At 40.0% G+C, this 15,629-nt stretch overlaps 1 protein-coding gene and 1 long non-coding RNA gene across 3 annotated transcripts in view; both read left to right on the forward strand.

Moving 5' to 3' along the window:
* Nucleotides 1–11,831, forward strand: part of LOC118365635 (growth arrest-specific protein 7-like) — a 42,554-nt gene extending 30,723 nt beyond the window's left edge. The window contains exons 11-14 of the mRNA XM_052491363.1: nucleotides 358–481; nucleotides 3,934–4,013; nucleotides 4,146–4,244; nucleotides 10,098–11,831. Of these exons, the coding sequence (XP_052347323.1) occupies nucleotides 358–481; nucleotides 3,934–4,013; nucleotides 4,146–4,244; nucleotides 10,098–10,211 (417 nt within the window). The 3' untranslated portion in view covers nucleotides 10,212–11,831. The remainder of the gene's footprint in view (nucleotides 1–357; nucleotides 482–3,933; nucleotides 4,014–4,145; nucleotides 4,245–10,097) is intronic.
* Nucleotides 6,115–9,698, forward strand: LOC127914522 (uncharacterized). 2 transcript variants are annotated; one of them, XR_008088748.1, is made up of 4 exons: nucleotides 6,115–6,562; nucleotides 6,671–6,778; nucleotides 7,423–7,476; nucleotides 8,342–9,698. It is a non-coding gene; the product is annotated as an uncharacterized LOC127914522 (long non-coding RNA). The 2 variants fall into 2 exon arrangements; XR_008088749.1 differs by having other exon boundaries at nucleotides 8,504–9,698.
* Nucleotides 11,832–15,629: the final 3,798 nt, after the last annotated feature.

The following is a 15,629-nucleotide window of genomic DNA, read 5'->3' on the forward strand; positions in this document are numbered from 1 at the left end:
ACTAGATTAATCAATCAATCATAACGTCCTGTTCGTTTTATTTTAGTTGGAATCCATTAAACACAGGAGATTTTGTGGGTTTACGGTTCGTGTCTGCCAAGTGCTGTGTTTACATTTCCAACAGTGTTACATCATGACATTGGAAAATTGCCTCAACAGACGAGATGAAGGAAGATCCTGTGATGTGAAATAAGAATAGATTAAGGGATGAGGCCGGGATTTGAGTGGGGAAATAGGTAGCCGAGATGAAAGGGCTGCCATGACTGTGGTAATAGTTGTAGGTTCAGTAGATCTGAGGATTAGCATGAAATGACTCATATTGTTTCTGTATTCACACTGCTGCTTGGGTTGCTGTAGGCCCGTAAAGCCCTGGCAGACCGGCAGAAAGATCTGGAAGTGAAGACCCAGCAGCTGGACATCAAGCACATGAACAAACACGAGGAGGACATCAAGAAGGCCCGGCGGAAATCCACACAAGCAGGTCAGGGGTTAAACACACATTGCATCATATGTAGAGCAGCCACACGTCACAGTTCCATGAAACACCAGCATAGCAGTGCCGATTCTACCCCCAGAGAGGAGAGAACATGCACCCAAAGCATGCTGCATTCTCAGGTGTGCTTTTTATTAACTTACCACATTGTACTTCTAAAGGCCAGCGGTGTTTCTTGATAAATCAGCCGTGTATCGCTGAGCAGACGCTTTTATGTTGCGTAAGCCCCTTTTGAGGCCACTCTTGCGTTGCACGCAAATTGCCTACCCTTGTGCTGTAGTGCTGCCATTGTGTAAAGTTGTGGTGGTGTTTTCATAAGCAGCAAGAGGAATAGCCGACAGACAGAGTGTGAACTCTGTTGAGGGAAGCACCCCCTGGCACAACACCAGAAAACATTGCAAAAGAGAGCCTGTAGTATTTCAACATGGAAATAAGTTTAATGATCTATTTTTGTGGTGGGATAATAAGTCGGCTAGGAGAGGACCATTAAGCACAATCCCCAGGGCTAATCTTTTGGTCACAGTGAACAAGGGTATCAATGGAGGACTTGTCCCATCCAGACCAGCCAGGCATCCCAAACAGTCAGATCTGGCAACATGGATCACATGGCCGGGCCTGTTGTGTAAATGGAGCAGAGACAGGGTTGCGGACAGTGCAGATATGTTTCACACGCTCAGGGTTCAGACTTGGGGTGGATTCCCAGACTGTGTTGCCTAAGAAGACTATGTTTTCCCCAGCAGTAGGAAGAGGGGGTGAGGTGGGGCTGTGCTGCAGTCAGATAGGGAATGTGGGAGGGTTCAGTCAGACATGGATGGGGTTTGAGAACTCAGACAGGAGGCCGACAACACTAAAGCTCACTGCCAACAGCAGCCAATAGAAATGTAATCATACTAAGCAATTAGCATAGTTAAAATATTGAGCAATGTCTCTTAATTTATACTTAAAACCATCTGTTATACTGCAAGTATATTTTCCAGTGTTTTGTGTTGTACTGTATCTCTCAAATATATTGCATTGTCATGTGCTTAGGAGACAAACACGTCTTGCTTTGCATTTATATTTGAATGTGGAATCATAGTGAATATGCTTAATTCAGATAACATGAGGGTATGATCAGCCATGCAGTACAATGCCTGGGGCTCCCATTTCTCTGTATTCCAGATAGTATGATCGTACAAATAGTTCTGGTGCCAAGATTGTAATTGCTTTTCCGTACATATCTATGCACACACTTTAGAGGAAAAAAATAAATAAATAAAAGTCGTCATCTTGTTCATTCTCTCTCCCACTCAGATCCTTAGTCTCAGTTCACAGCTCTAATCAATAGATCCCGTTAGGCACGCTTTAGATGACGTCTGCCTTGTGTCTTTCACTTTTTACAGGGGCAAATGTCATTAAAGACCCTGGCCTCATTACCATATAGATTGAGATGTGCTATTATTGGAGAGGCTCAATTGTAAAATAACTTCCTCTGTAGTTTTTTTTTAGGTTGTTTCTTACACCCTTTTGTCATGACTTTGCATTAGTTAATGTGACGACTGTTGCTCATCGAATGATTAAAGTTTCTAATTGCGCGATTAACTGAATCAAGCAATTATTAACTCATTAACCTGGAGCGACATGGGAAAAATAGTTTTTATTGAGTTTCTATTTCCCAAATCTCGTTCTGAACGTCATATAGTCCGTGAATCTGCACGGACCCGGGTCTCACCAATGAGTTCGGACCCGGGTCTCACCAATGAGTTCGGACCCGGGTCTCACCAAAGAGTTCGGACCCGGGTCTCACCAATGAATTCGTACCACACCAATCTTAGTTGAATATTTATTTACTAAAAAGCTAAAATGATGAAAAAAGATACACATAGACAAAACACATTATAGGCTATTGATTAGAACTTAGTATAACGGGCCAACACACTATGGCGCGTGTTACCCACAATGGGGATTTCAAAAGAGAGAGAAAAAAGAAAGTACACGAGAGAAATATACATCTGGGTGAATTTGTCAGCTATGCTATTCTAACCCTAGCCTTGCCCCAAACTGCCGCTCTTATGGGTCAGAATATAATGATGTAATTATGTGGGGAAGTTATCTGTGGATCCTCCACGTGGACCGTTCAGGCTGCTCGATGATGCACTTCTCCGGCGCGCCTTTCTGGTCGTCCTCACGATGTCAGTGTCCTTTTGGCTTAGGAGTCTGTTCCCTCACCCTTGCTCTGGAAGGGGTCTTCCGAGGACAGACAGCTCAGAGCTCACAGCATAGGAATGAAACCTTTTAGATACCACGATTCGCTGGGATTGGATGCTAAGGGGGTCCGGCTTGAATTCACCCGCTTAGACACAGCTACTCATCCGTAGCTTGGGTTCTGGGTTCGTTGACTTTTTAGACCTTGGCTGCAACTTGGGTCACGTAGTCTTCTGTAAATTCTTTACTCACAGGTGTTATACCCTTGGGTCAGAAGTGGGCGTAACTGCCTTTAGGGCAATTCTCTGGGCGTACCTAGTTAAGAGCAAGGTCTAGGTTTTTCTCAAATCCAATTTTAGACAACTAACTTATCATTTCATCTTTACCAAAACATTCCCTTTGATTTGGACATTTTCCACACAACGTACAATGTATAAACATCAAACATATACTAGGAAAACTCTTCACGTTACAATGTTTTCGTAATAACGTCATCTATTAACCTTTAATAACTGAACAAAAATGACATACATTTTCATATTCCATCTATCATCACGACCACCATTGTGGCTGACGGAAACCATTGTTCCAAAGTCCCTTTATTTCATGTTTAATGTTCTGAGGTTGGTTCTCCAGGACAAACAGGACAGGACAAAGGAATTTGTGTGTGGCCTGAGATTTACCAGGGGCATGAGGGGTCATAAAACCCCCACATCTTCAGACCCCTCGATCTCTCCTCCTCTGTTGAGGTTGAGAGATAATCTGTAGGGTTGTGGTCTCCTGTAACCTGACCTGATCAGGACAGTCATGACACTTTCTACAGTAGGCCTTTGTAATATATGTCTAATAGATTGAACTGAAATGTAGAAGAACGTTTCTAGGTCACATTTGCTTTGCACTTTTCTTCAACCCTATTTAACCAAGCTTTAATAGACTTAGCATCAGAGGTTAGCATCGGAGGTTAGCCTCTGCATTACGTTGCATCGATAGAGATGTCCCACACTGCAACAGGCATGGTTACTGAGTGCCCTTTGCTGGAGACATAAGGACTGAGTTCATGCACACTTTTCCTCATGCATAAGTTAATCTAGGGCCTACATTTAATGTAGTAAATACTTCAAGCCGGTAGTACTTCATATTTAACTACCTCAATTGAACTGCACAGGTATACCAGCAACGTAATGTTGATTTGTTGAGTATTACCTCCTAGTCAAATACACTGTGTTGAATGACAACTCTGAATCTGTTCTCTACAGGTGATGACCTGATGCACAATGTGGACCTGTACAACCGGGCCCAGTCCAAGTGGTTTGAGGAGATGGTCACCACAAGCCTGGTAATACAATTGAACTAACTCTTCATAGTCTCATTGTTGACAACAAACAATAAAAGCTGATCACGTTCATCATTATATTTGTTTTGACAGTGAGGTTGATTCCTTGTCTATGTATTTCCCTCTGTTCTTCAGGAGCTGGAGAGACTTGAGGTTGAGAGGGTGGAGATGATACGACAGGATTTACGCCAGTACACAACGCTGCGACATGAAACTGACATGTTCAACCAAAGTGTGAGCCATGTGTCCATTTCACGTACAGTACAAGTGGCGGTTCCCTTGAGTCAGCCTGACAGAACATGTGGCTGTTTGCTGGAGTCAGACAACCAATCTGACAGTCATGACAGCCTGGACTCAAGGGTAGAATACGGTCACCGTAACAGACCGAGACGTAACATAGTAAAAGTACATCTGGGACACCCCAATTAGAATGATATGTTACGTTTTGTATGGTATGTGTTAATTTGTAGATGTATGATATGTTACGAATTACAATTCGTATAATATGTGATGAATTGCAATTTGTACAATATGTTACAAATTTGCCAAATGTATGATATGTTAAGAATTATGAATTATAATGTTAGCTAGGTGGCTAAGGCTAGGGGTTATGGTTAGGGGTTAAAGTTGGGTTACGGTTAGTTTTAGGAGTTAGTTTAAGGGTTAGATTAGAGTTAGGGGAAGGTTTAGCAAATGTAGCTGATGTGAAATGGCTAGCTAGTTAGCGGTGGTTCGCGATAGTGGCATTTCAATCGGTGACGTCACTTGCTCTGAGACCTTGAAGTAGTGGTTCCCCTTGCTCTGTAAGGGCCGCGGCTTTTGTGGAGCGATGGGTAACGATGCTTCGAGGGTGACTGTTAATGTGTGCAGAGCGTCCCTGGGTCGCGACCAGGTCGGGGCAAGGTTGACGGACGTAGAGTCTATACTGTTACACTAACATGCTAAGTCAGGGGTCTCCAACCTTTTCTGGCATGAGAGCTACTTCTAAAAAATGAAACATGTCACGAGCTACTCATTTTTTCCCTAGCTTTAAAATAGTCACATTCTTCTCTTCTCCTCTCCCCTCCAACTCTTCCCTGGGACCTTAGTGTACAGGAGAAAGTAGTGCATTATGTTTTCTGTCAATATACCTGTTTTAAAAAATGGTCAATAAACAAATCTAAGGGGGGCTTTATAAAATCCAAATTGTGTTTTTTCAGTTTTATTTTTCCTGCTTTAAGATTGTTTTTGTTTTTCACTTTCAAAATTACACTTGTTCATAGAGAAACAACGAAATTGGATGTTTAGAGTCACAACAGAAGACCTTGTATTTTTGGTCTGGAATAAAACGCATTTAGATTTTGAGTATAATTTCCCTTTAATTGTGCATCTAGAGAATGAGCAATGTGCCATCTAATGTGCCGGTCTAGCAATGGTTCTGTACTACTGATGCTTATTTAATGGTAACGTTTGCAAATAATAGACACAAATGATATACTTACTCATGATATACAGTACTCCTGCCGGGTAAGAAATTAATTGGCAGATATCCTGTTGGGTTTGGCTTTTTTTGCGAATAGTGGCTAACCAATGGTGATGTCAATGTTGCGTTGATTAGATTGTAGCTGGGAGCTTGCGGTCTCTGATACTTGTGAGATTTGTTTTTGTCAGTTGGCGGTGGAACGTGAAAAATTCATGTACTTTCAGAATTGTTGGCGAGCTACTCATAGATGGGCTGCGAGATCGATCTGTTGGAGACCCCTGTGCTAAGTAGTTTCAAAGTATCTAAAAAGTAGTAAGTAGTTGCAAAGTTGCTAATGAGCTAATATGCTAATGTTGTCTGTGATGAGATTCGAGTATGCAAACATTGGATTGCTAGGCGTTCGTGTCATACCGGTAACCTTCTGTCATGCCAAACGTAACATATCATACTAATTTGAGTGTCCTGTATTTACATTTACCATGTTACGTCTAGTGGTCTGTAAGACCAGACTGGCCATGGTCAGCCTAGTTAATTGATGAGCAGTTTTGAACTGTTATGTTAAATAATCAAATATACAACATAGGTTGCACTTTGTGTGATGGTTACCATCTGGAGAGCATAGTGCTACAGTAAAACAGAATGGTCATCAGTGAAATAGGTCTTTTGGAGAGCATAGTGCTACAGTAAAACAGAATGGTCATCAGTGAAATAGGTCTTTTGGAGAGCATAGTGCTACAGTAAAACAGAATGGGCATCAGTGAAATAGGTCTTTTGGAGAGCATAGTGCTACAGTAAAACAGAATGGTCATCAGTGAAATAGGTCTTTTGGAGAGCATAGTGCTACAGTAAAACAGAATGGTCATCAGTGAAATAGGTCTTTTGGAGAGCATAGTGCTACAGTAAAACAGAATGGTCATCAGTGAAATAGGTCTTTTGGAGAGCATAGTGCTACAGTAAAACAGAATGGTCACCAGTGAAATAGGTCTTTTGGAGAGGATAGTGCTACAGTAAAACAGAATGGTCACCAGTGAAATAGGTCTTTTGGAGAGCATAGCGCTACAGTAAAACAGAATGGTCACCAGTGAAATAGGTCTTTTGGAGAGCATAGTGCTACAGTAAAACAGAATGGTCACCAGTGAAATAGGTCTTTTGGAGAGCATAGTGCTACAGTAAAACAGAATGGTCACCAGTGAAATAGGTCTTTTGGAGAGCATAGTGCTACAGTAAAACAGAATGGTCACCAGTGAAATAGGTCTTTTGGAGAGCATAGAGCTACAGTAAAACAGAATGGTCACCAGTGAAATAGGTCTTTTGGAGAGCATAGTGCTACTTTAAAACAGAATGGTCACCAGTGAAATAGGTCTTTTGGAGAGCATAGCGCTACAGTAAAACAGAATGGTCACCAGTGAAATAGGTCTTTTGGAGAGCATAGTGCTACAGTAAAACAGAATGGTCACCAGTGAAATAGGTCTTTTGGAGAGCATAGTGCTACAGTAAAACAGAATGGTCACCAGTGAAATAGGTCTTTTGGAGAGCATAGTGCTACAGTAAAACAGAATGGTCATCAGTGAAATAGGTCTTTTGGAGAGCATAGTGCTACAGTAAAACAGAATGGTCACCAGTGAAATAGGTCTTTTGGAGAGCATAGTGCTACAGTAAAACAGAATGGTCACCAGTGAAATAGGTCTTTTGGAGAGCATAGTGCTACAGTAAAACAGAATGGTCATCAGTGAAATAGGTCATTTGGAGAGCATGTGCTAAAAAACAGAATGGTCACCAGTGAAATAGGTCTTTTGGAGAGCATAGTGCTACAGTAAAACAGAATGGTCACCAGTGAAATAGGTCTTTTGGAGAGCATAGTGCTACTTTAAAACAGAATGGTCACCAGTGAAATAGGTCTTTTGGAGAGCATAGTGCTACAGTAAAACAGAATGGTCATCAGTGAAATAGGTCTTTTGGAGAGCATAGAGCTACAGTAAAACAGAATGGTCACCAGTGAAATAGGTCTTTTGGAGAGCATAGTGCTACTTTAAAACAGAATGGTCACCAGTGAAATAGGTCTTTTGGAGAGCATAGCGCTACAGTAAAACAGAATGGTCACCAGTGAAATAGGTCTTTTGGAGAGCATAGTGCTACAGTAAAACAGAATGGTCATCAGTGAAATAGGTCTTTTGGAGAGCATAGTGCTACAGTAAAACAGAATGGTCACCAGTGAAATAGGTCTTTTGGAGAGCATAGTGCTACAGTAAAACAGAATGGTCACCAGTGAAATAGGTCTTTTGGAGAGCATAGTGCTACAGTAAAACAGAATGGTCATCAGTGAAATAGGTCTTTGGAGAGCATAGTGCTACAGTAAAACAGAATGGTCACCAGTGAAATAGGTCTTTTGGAGAGCATAGTGCTACAGTAAAACAGAATGGTCACCAGTGAAATAGGTCTTTTGGAGAATGCATAGTGCTACAGTAAAACAGAATGGTCACCAGTGAAATAGGTCTTTTGGAGAGCATAGTGCTACAGTAAAACAGAATGGTCATCAGTGAAATAGGTCTTTTGGAGAGCATAGTGCTACAGTAAAACAGAATGGTCATCAGTGAAATAGGTCATTTGGAGAGCATAGTGCTACAGTAAAACAGAATGGTCATCAGTGAAATAGGTCTTTTGGAGAGCATAGTGCTACAGTAAAACAGAATGGTCATCCGTGAATTAGGTCTTTTGGAGAGCATAGTGCTACAGTAAAACAGAATGGTCATCAGTGAAATAGATCTTTTGGAGAGCATAGTGCTACAGTAAAACAGAATGGTCATCAGTGAAATAGGTCATTTGGAGAGCATAGTGCTACAGTAAAACAGAATGGTCATCAGTGAAATAGGTCTTTTGGAGAGCATAGTGCTACAGTAAAACAGAATGGTCACCAGTGAAATAGGTCTTTTGGAGAGCATAGTGCTACAGTAAAACAGAATGGTCACCAGTGAAATAGGTCTTTTGGAGAGCATAGTGCTACAGTAAAACAGAATGGTCATCAGTGAAATAGGTCTTTTGGAGAGCATAGTGCTACAGTAAAACAGAATGGTCACCAGTGAAATAGGTCTTTTGGAGAGCATAGTGCTACAGTAAAACAGAATGGTCACCAGTGAAATAGGTCTTTTGGAGAGCATAGTGCTACAGTAAAACAGAATGGTCATCAGTGAAATAGGTCATTTGGAGAGCATAGTGCTACAGTAAAACAGAATGGTCATCAGTGAAATAGGTCTTTTGGAGAGCATAGTGCTACAGTAAAACAGAATGGTCATCCGTGAATTAGGTCTTTTGGAGAGCATAGTGCTACAGTAAAACAGAATGGTCACCAGTGAAATAGGTCTTTTGGAGAGCATAGTGCTACAGTAAAACAGAATGGTCATCAGTGAAATAGGTCATTTGGAGAGCATAGTGCTACAGTAAAACAGAATGGTCATCAGTGAAATAGGTCTTTTGGAGAGCATAGTGCTACAGTAAAACAGAATGGTCATCCGTGAATTAGGTCTTTTGGAGAGCATAGTGCTACAGTAAAACAGAATGGTCATCAGTGAAATAGATCTTTTGGAGAGCATAGTGCTACAGTAAAACAGAATGGTCATCAGTGAAATAGGTCATTTGGAGAGCATAGTGCTACAGTAAAACAGAATGGTCATCAGTGAAATAGGTCATTTGGAGAGCATAGTGCTACAGTAAAACAGAATGGTCATCAGTGAAATAGGTCTTTTGGAGAGCATAGTGCTACAGTAAAACAGAATGGTCATCAGTGAAATAGGTCATTTGGAGAGCATAGTGCTACAGTAAAACAGAATGGTCATCATTGAAATAGGTACTTTGGAGTGTGGTGTATGTTGATTTTTTCAAATCAGATCCTTGTTAGGAGCTAACGATTTTAGATCAAGTATCCCAATACAAAGGATTTGTGCAATGTACTCAGATCAACGTGTTGGTAAGCATGTTTGTTGTGAAAATGCTGGCCAAACAGTTAAAAGGATTTCACTGCCTCCAACCTCGATCACCATACCACTGTCACCCCTTCACCAGCTGTTATCACCCCCTGCTGACTGTTTCACTGGGCCATACTTGAACAGGGAGAATGAACCCAGATGCTCTCCTCATTTAGGAGGTGCAAACACCTGCAGATCTAACGAGACGTTGAGGGTCCTGTACCAAGGGTAGTGCCACTTTGGGTGTTGGTGAAGGCCAATTACAGGTGGCACACACTACTGATCAGCCTAATAAGGAGGTTGTCCTTTAGAGGGCCACTATAACAAGCTCAGCTAATACCCGCTGGCACACTTCTTTGCCTTCAGTTGTATTAGCAAAAGGCAGCTCGATGTGTCTCCAGAAACAGTACGCTTAACCCCGTCCACTATGGATATAAGTGTCTGTCTCTCCCCTCATTGTGTTCTGTATGAGCATCTATGAGTTCTCTAAGCATTTACATTGTCTATGAGATGTGTCAGTGTTGGCTTCATGTGTGATGAAGGTCCGTGTGTGTGTGTGTGTGTGTGTGTGTGTGTGTGTGTGTGTGTGTGTGTGTGTGTGTGTGTGTGTGTGTGTGTGTGTGGGTGTGTGTGTGTGTGGGTGTGTGTGTGTGTGTGTGTTGGCAGACGGTGGAGCCAGTGGATCAGCTGCTTCAGAGTGTGGACCCAGCCAAAGACCGAGAGCTGTGGGTGCAGGAACACAAGACCGGGGATCTCCGCCCTGTGGACATGGACATATAGTTAACTACACTGACGTACCTCAAGCAGCCAGAGGCAACACCTCCACCTCCATACTGTCAGAATCCCACCCAGTCCTCTCACAGAACATTCCAACTACAGCTACAGGTGCAGGTGCATGTGTGTTCAGGATAAGGTGAGGCCTGTACATTATGTCTATGATGACATCAGAATAGCACAATGTTATCTCAATGATAACTGGAGAAAAGTTAGCATTCCCAATGCAGTGCTTTTGAACCTACAATGGAAAAACAAGAGATAAATAGTCCAAATACCAGCATGTTACACTAATACAATGTTTGATAGTTTTACTCTGTATAATGAATGCCAGTAAACAAGCTTAAACAATAATTTTGTTTTTTATCTGTTACCCTGTTAAGAAGGATACATTTTTATGTATTTGAGGAATAGATTGGATGCATTGTAAAACCTTAGAATTTTGGCATATAAACTGAACAACTAATTATTAACATTTCACTTTATTTTAGATACTGGAATATGAAACATTATGTGATATCCTAGATTAAATATGATATATTTTCATATTTACGTCCATTCATTTGACCTGTCAAGATATGCATGTTTTGGGAAAATATCTTACATTTACTGTATATGGTTAAGTGCATATTTGTGAAATATGATGGCTGTCTTGGCACTGTAGTACAATGTATATGGGATGTGTTTACAGAAAGTATATACCCCAAGTTACTGCACTCAATGAACAAGAGTGAATCAACTCATTAAGGTTTGTCATGAACATTAATTTATGTACAACAACCTCTCTCTAAGTTGAATAGGGTAAGATGTTTAGGATTGTGAAACAGCATGTCTGTCACACGTCACCTCGTGTGGCAGATTGGAACATAGGCCTGAGTCTATTTTGGATCTGTGGTGAGACAATGATGACGACGATCCATGTTACAATGAACACCTTTTAGTGCCTCAAGGTTATAAACAGTACCTGGAATGTTCATGATATATTCTATTCTGCATCAGTGTATATTTGTAGATACAAGCTGGATGTATTTAGCTGTTAACTGTTTAAGTGGTCTTGCACTTTGGGTCAACTAAATGTTTGTACCTTGTTGTTTGCACTTTGTGAGTCAACCATTGCTTAGAGTTGGGAATTGCTATTTTGCATTTATCCTAAATACAGTCCATTTTGTATTTCCAGGAGTGCTTTGTATTTCCAGGAGTGCTTTGTATTTCTAGGAGTGCTTTGTATTTCTAGGAGTGCTTTGTATTTCCAGGAGTGCTTTGTATTTCTAGGAGTGCTTTGTATTTCTAGGAGTGCTTTGTATTTCTAGGAGTGCTTTGTATTTCTAGGAGTGCTTTGTATTTCTAGGAGTGCTTTGTATTTCTAGGAGTGCTTTGTATTTCTAGGAGTGCTTTGTATTTCTAGGAGTGCTTTGTATTTCTAGGAGTGCTTTGTATTTCTAGGAGTGCTTTGTATTTCTAGGAGTGCTTTGTATTTCCAGGAGTGCTTTGTATTTCTAGGAGTGCTTTGTATTTCTAGGAGTGCTTTGTATTTCCAGGAGTGCTTTGTATTTCTAGGAGTGCTTTGTATTTCTAGGAGTGCTTTGTATTTCTAGGAGTGCTTTGTATTTCTAGGAGTGCTTTGTATTTCTGCTTTGTATTTCCAGGAGTGCTTTGTATTTCTAGGAGTGCTTTGTATTTCTAGGAGTGCTTTGTATTTCTAGGAGTGCTTTGTATTTCCAGGAGTGCTTTGTATTTCTAGGAGTGCTTTGTATTTCTAGGAGTGCTTTGTATTTCTAGGAGTGCTTTGTATTTCTAGGAGTGCTTTGTATTTCTAGGAGTGCTTTGTATTTCCAGGAGTGCTTTGTATTTCTAGGCTTTGTATTTCTAGGAGTGCTTTGTATTTCTAGGAGTGCTTTGTATTTCTAGGAGTGCTTTGTATTTCTAGGAGTGCTTTGTATTTCTAGGAGTGCTTTGTATTTCTAGGAGTGCTTTGTATTTCCAGGAGTGCTTTGTATTTCTAGGAGTGCTTTGTATTTCTAGGAGTGCTTTGTATTTCTAGGAGTGCTTTGTATTTCTAGGAGTGCTTTGTATTTCCAGGAGTGCTTTGTATTTCTAGGAGTGCTTTGTATTTCTAGGAGTGCTTTGTATTTCTAGGAGTGCTTTGTATTTCTAGGAGTGCTTTGTATTTCTAGGAGTGCTTTGTATTTCTAGGAGTGCTTTGTATTTCCAGGAGTGCTTTGTATTTCTAGGAGTGCTTTGTATTTCTAGGAGTGCTTTGTATTTCTAGGAGTGCTTTGTATTTCCAGGAGTGCTTTGTATTTCCAGGAGTGCTTTGTATTTCTAGGAGTGCTTTGTATTTCTAGGAGTGCTTTGTATTTCTAGGAGTGCTTTGTATTTCTAGGAGTGCTTTGTATTTCTAGGAGTGCTTTGTATTTCTAGGAGTGCTTTGTATTTCTAGGAGTGCTTTGTATTTCTAGGAGTGCTTTGTATTTCCAGGAGTGCTTTGTATTTCCAGGAGTGCTTTGTATTTCTAGGAGTGCTTTGTATTTCTAGAAGTGCTTTGTATTTCTAGGAGTGCTTTGTATTTCAGGAGTGCTTTGTATTTCTAGGAGTGTATTTCTAGGAGTGCTTTGTATTTCTAAGTGCTTTGTATTTCTAGGAGTGCTTTGTATTTCTAGGAGTGCTTTGTATTTCTAGGAGTGCTTTGTATTTCTAGAATTTCTAGGAGTGCTTTGTATTTCTAGGAGTGCTTTGTATTTCTAGGAGTGCTTTGTATTTCCAGGAGTGCTTTGTATTTCAGGAGTGCTTTGTATTTCTAGGGTGCTTTGTATTTCTAGGAGTGCTTTGTATTTCTAGGAGTGCTTTGTATTTCTAGGAGTGCTTTGTATTTCCAGGAGTGCTTTGTATTTCAGGAGTGCTTTGTATTTCTAGGAGTGCTTTGTATTTCTGCACTGGAGTGCTTTGTATTTCTAGGAGTGCTTTGTATTTCTAATTTCAGAGTGCTTTGTATTTCCAGGAGTGCTTTGTATTTCCAGAACCTGTGCTTTATTTCTAGGAGTGTATAGGAGTGCTTTGTATTTCTAGGAGTGCTATTTCTGCCTTTATTTCAGGAGTGCTTTGTATTTCTATCCAGGAGTGCTTTGTATTTCTTAAAATTTCCAGCGTACATAACTTTGTATGATGCTTTGTATTTCTAAAATACTGCATGTTTGTCTGTGCTTTGTCTGTCTGTCTGTCTGTATTTCTAGTCTGTATTTTGCTTTGTATTTCTAGTGCTTTGTATTTCTGGAGTGCTTTGTATTTCTAGGAGTGCTTTGTATTTCTAGTGTAAGGAGTGCATTTCTAAGTGCAGGGACTTACTGGAGTGCTTTGTATTTCTAGGACCATCTCTAGGAGTGCTCAGAGTGCTATTTCAGGAGTGCTTTGTATTTCCAGGAGTGCTTTGTATTTCAGGAGAGTGCTTTGTATTTCTAATGCTTTGTATTTCTAGGAGTGCTTTGTATTTCTAGGAGTGCTTTGTATTTCAGGAGTGCTTTGTATTTCTAGGAGTGCTTTGTATTTCTAGGAGACAGGAGTGCTTTGTATTTCTAGGAGTGCTTTGTAGAGAACACATCTATTCAGTATTTCTATAGACAAGTGCTTTGTATTTCTATTCAGTATTCAATCTTTGTAAACTAATCCAATAATTGCTTTGTATGTTGTACTTGATTGTATATGTTTGTATTTCTGGAGTGCTTTGTATTTCTGGGAGTGCTTTGTATCAGTATGTTTGATAGTTATGTGTTGACCATTTCCAGTATGTGTTGTAATTCTAATGTTATATTCAGGAGTGCTTTGTATTCTAAGTGTTATGGTAAAGTTCTTAGTGCTATATGTTATCATATAGTGCTTTGTATTTCTAGTTAATGTACTTAACTATAACCAGTCATTTTATAGTAATGTTAATGTTGATTTAATTGCCTTTTGTTAACTGATTTCCATTTCTCATGTACATCAATTCAAATGTTTTCAATCTTTAAAGAAATGTCAAATCATTGGTGACCTTTGTCCAGACAATATACTGTAGAATGCTGTGTTTACAATAAATCGTTTCCTTGGAAATACGATTTGACAAGACTTAAAAGGGTTTTGTTTCATTATCATATACTGGCTTACATACAGTTTGGCTTACTTCAAGTTCTGGGACATGTTTAAATGAATTGGATTCATCCCAATGAGCAGATGAAATTCAGCCTTTTGCCTCTGGCTTTTAAGGTCAATCCCCTCCCCTCTGTCTGTGGATTGACAAGACTTAAAAGGGTTTTGTTTCATTATCATATACTGGAGATTTGGCCAGGGGAGATAGGCCAGGTGGGGGAATATTGACATGAAACCAGACCATGCATTACTGGGAGCCAGATCAGGCTTTAAAGAGAGAACAAGTCCTGTGTTTCTGACCTTACAGCCTGGACAAGTTCAGTGCCAAGATGACATATGATTGGAGTTAAAGCACATTTCTGTAATTCATTATTTGACGTGTGTAATGTATGGAGCGGGCTGCTCCTCGCTCTAGATCATCTTTAATATTGCAGATTGTGGGTTCTATCAATGTAATTGTTTGCGTCATTTCCAATATTTTGTTCTTTACTATTTCCCCCTAACCCTACCACCCCTCCCCTAACCCTACCACCCCTCCCCTAACCCTACCACCCCTCCCCTAACCCCACCATCCCTCCACTAACTGGAGTAAATGAATGGACAACAACACTTCGACTTATACTCCCTGCTTATACAATATATTTGACAGGCACAGTACATTATACCTCAGTTATCCCTCTTCCTTTAGTCCCTCCCATCTATATCTAGTTTTCATTTCTACTTGCCATATATTTTTCAACTGTGCTGTGCTGTTTCACAAAAGTTCTGAACCTTTCTATTCTCATAGTTTGAGGCTGCTCCTCAATCTCATCAACACTATTGAGCCATTCTCTTCGATTGCAATTATGGTCATTTGGTTATATGTTTACTATTGTTCTTATAAATGAAGACAGTTATTGTATTTGATACTATAGTATGTCTCTTTAACAATATAAACCAACATATGATCAAATTCAGGATGATACCGTTTCAAAATATAATAACAACTCTACACACTTAAATACAAGCTTATTGAAGGGAAATAAAAATGGAAACGAGAAAGAAATCTCATTCCCTCAGGACCAGGCAGATGATTTGTGAAAGTACATCTGTATTGCTCTTTTTAGAATGCCTTGAATCTTTCAACAAAAGTTGAATATTACATTTACTCATTTTCTCTACTTAAATCCAGTATATAGTATATATATTTATTTTTTAGAACCCCTTAATAATGTCATTTTCACAGTGTTTTTTATTATGTAGTTTCCAGCAGTCTCTGACAACATCAACAAAATGTCAACAATATTTTACACCTGCATTGCTTGC

This window comes from Oncorhynchus keta, chromosome 32 (genome assembly GCF_023373465.1).
Source record: "Oncorhynchus keta strain PuntledgeMale-10-30-2019 chromosome 32, Oket_V2, whole genome shotgun sequence".
Taxonomy (NCBI): domain Eukaryota; kingdom Metazoa; phylum Chordata; class Actinopteri; order Salmoniformes; family Salmonidae; genus Oncorhynchus; species Oncorhynchus keta.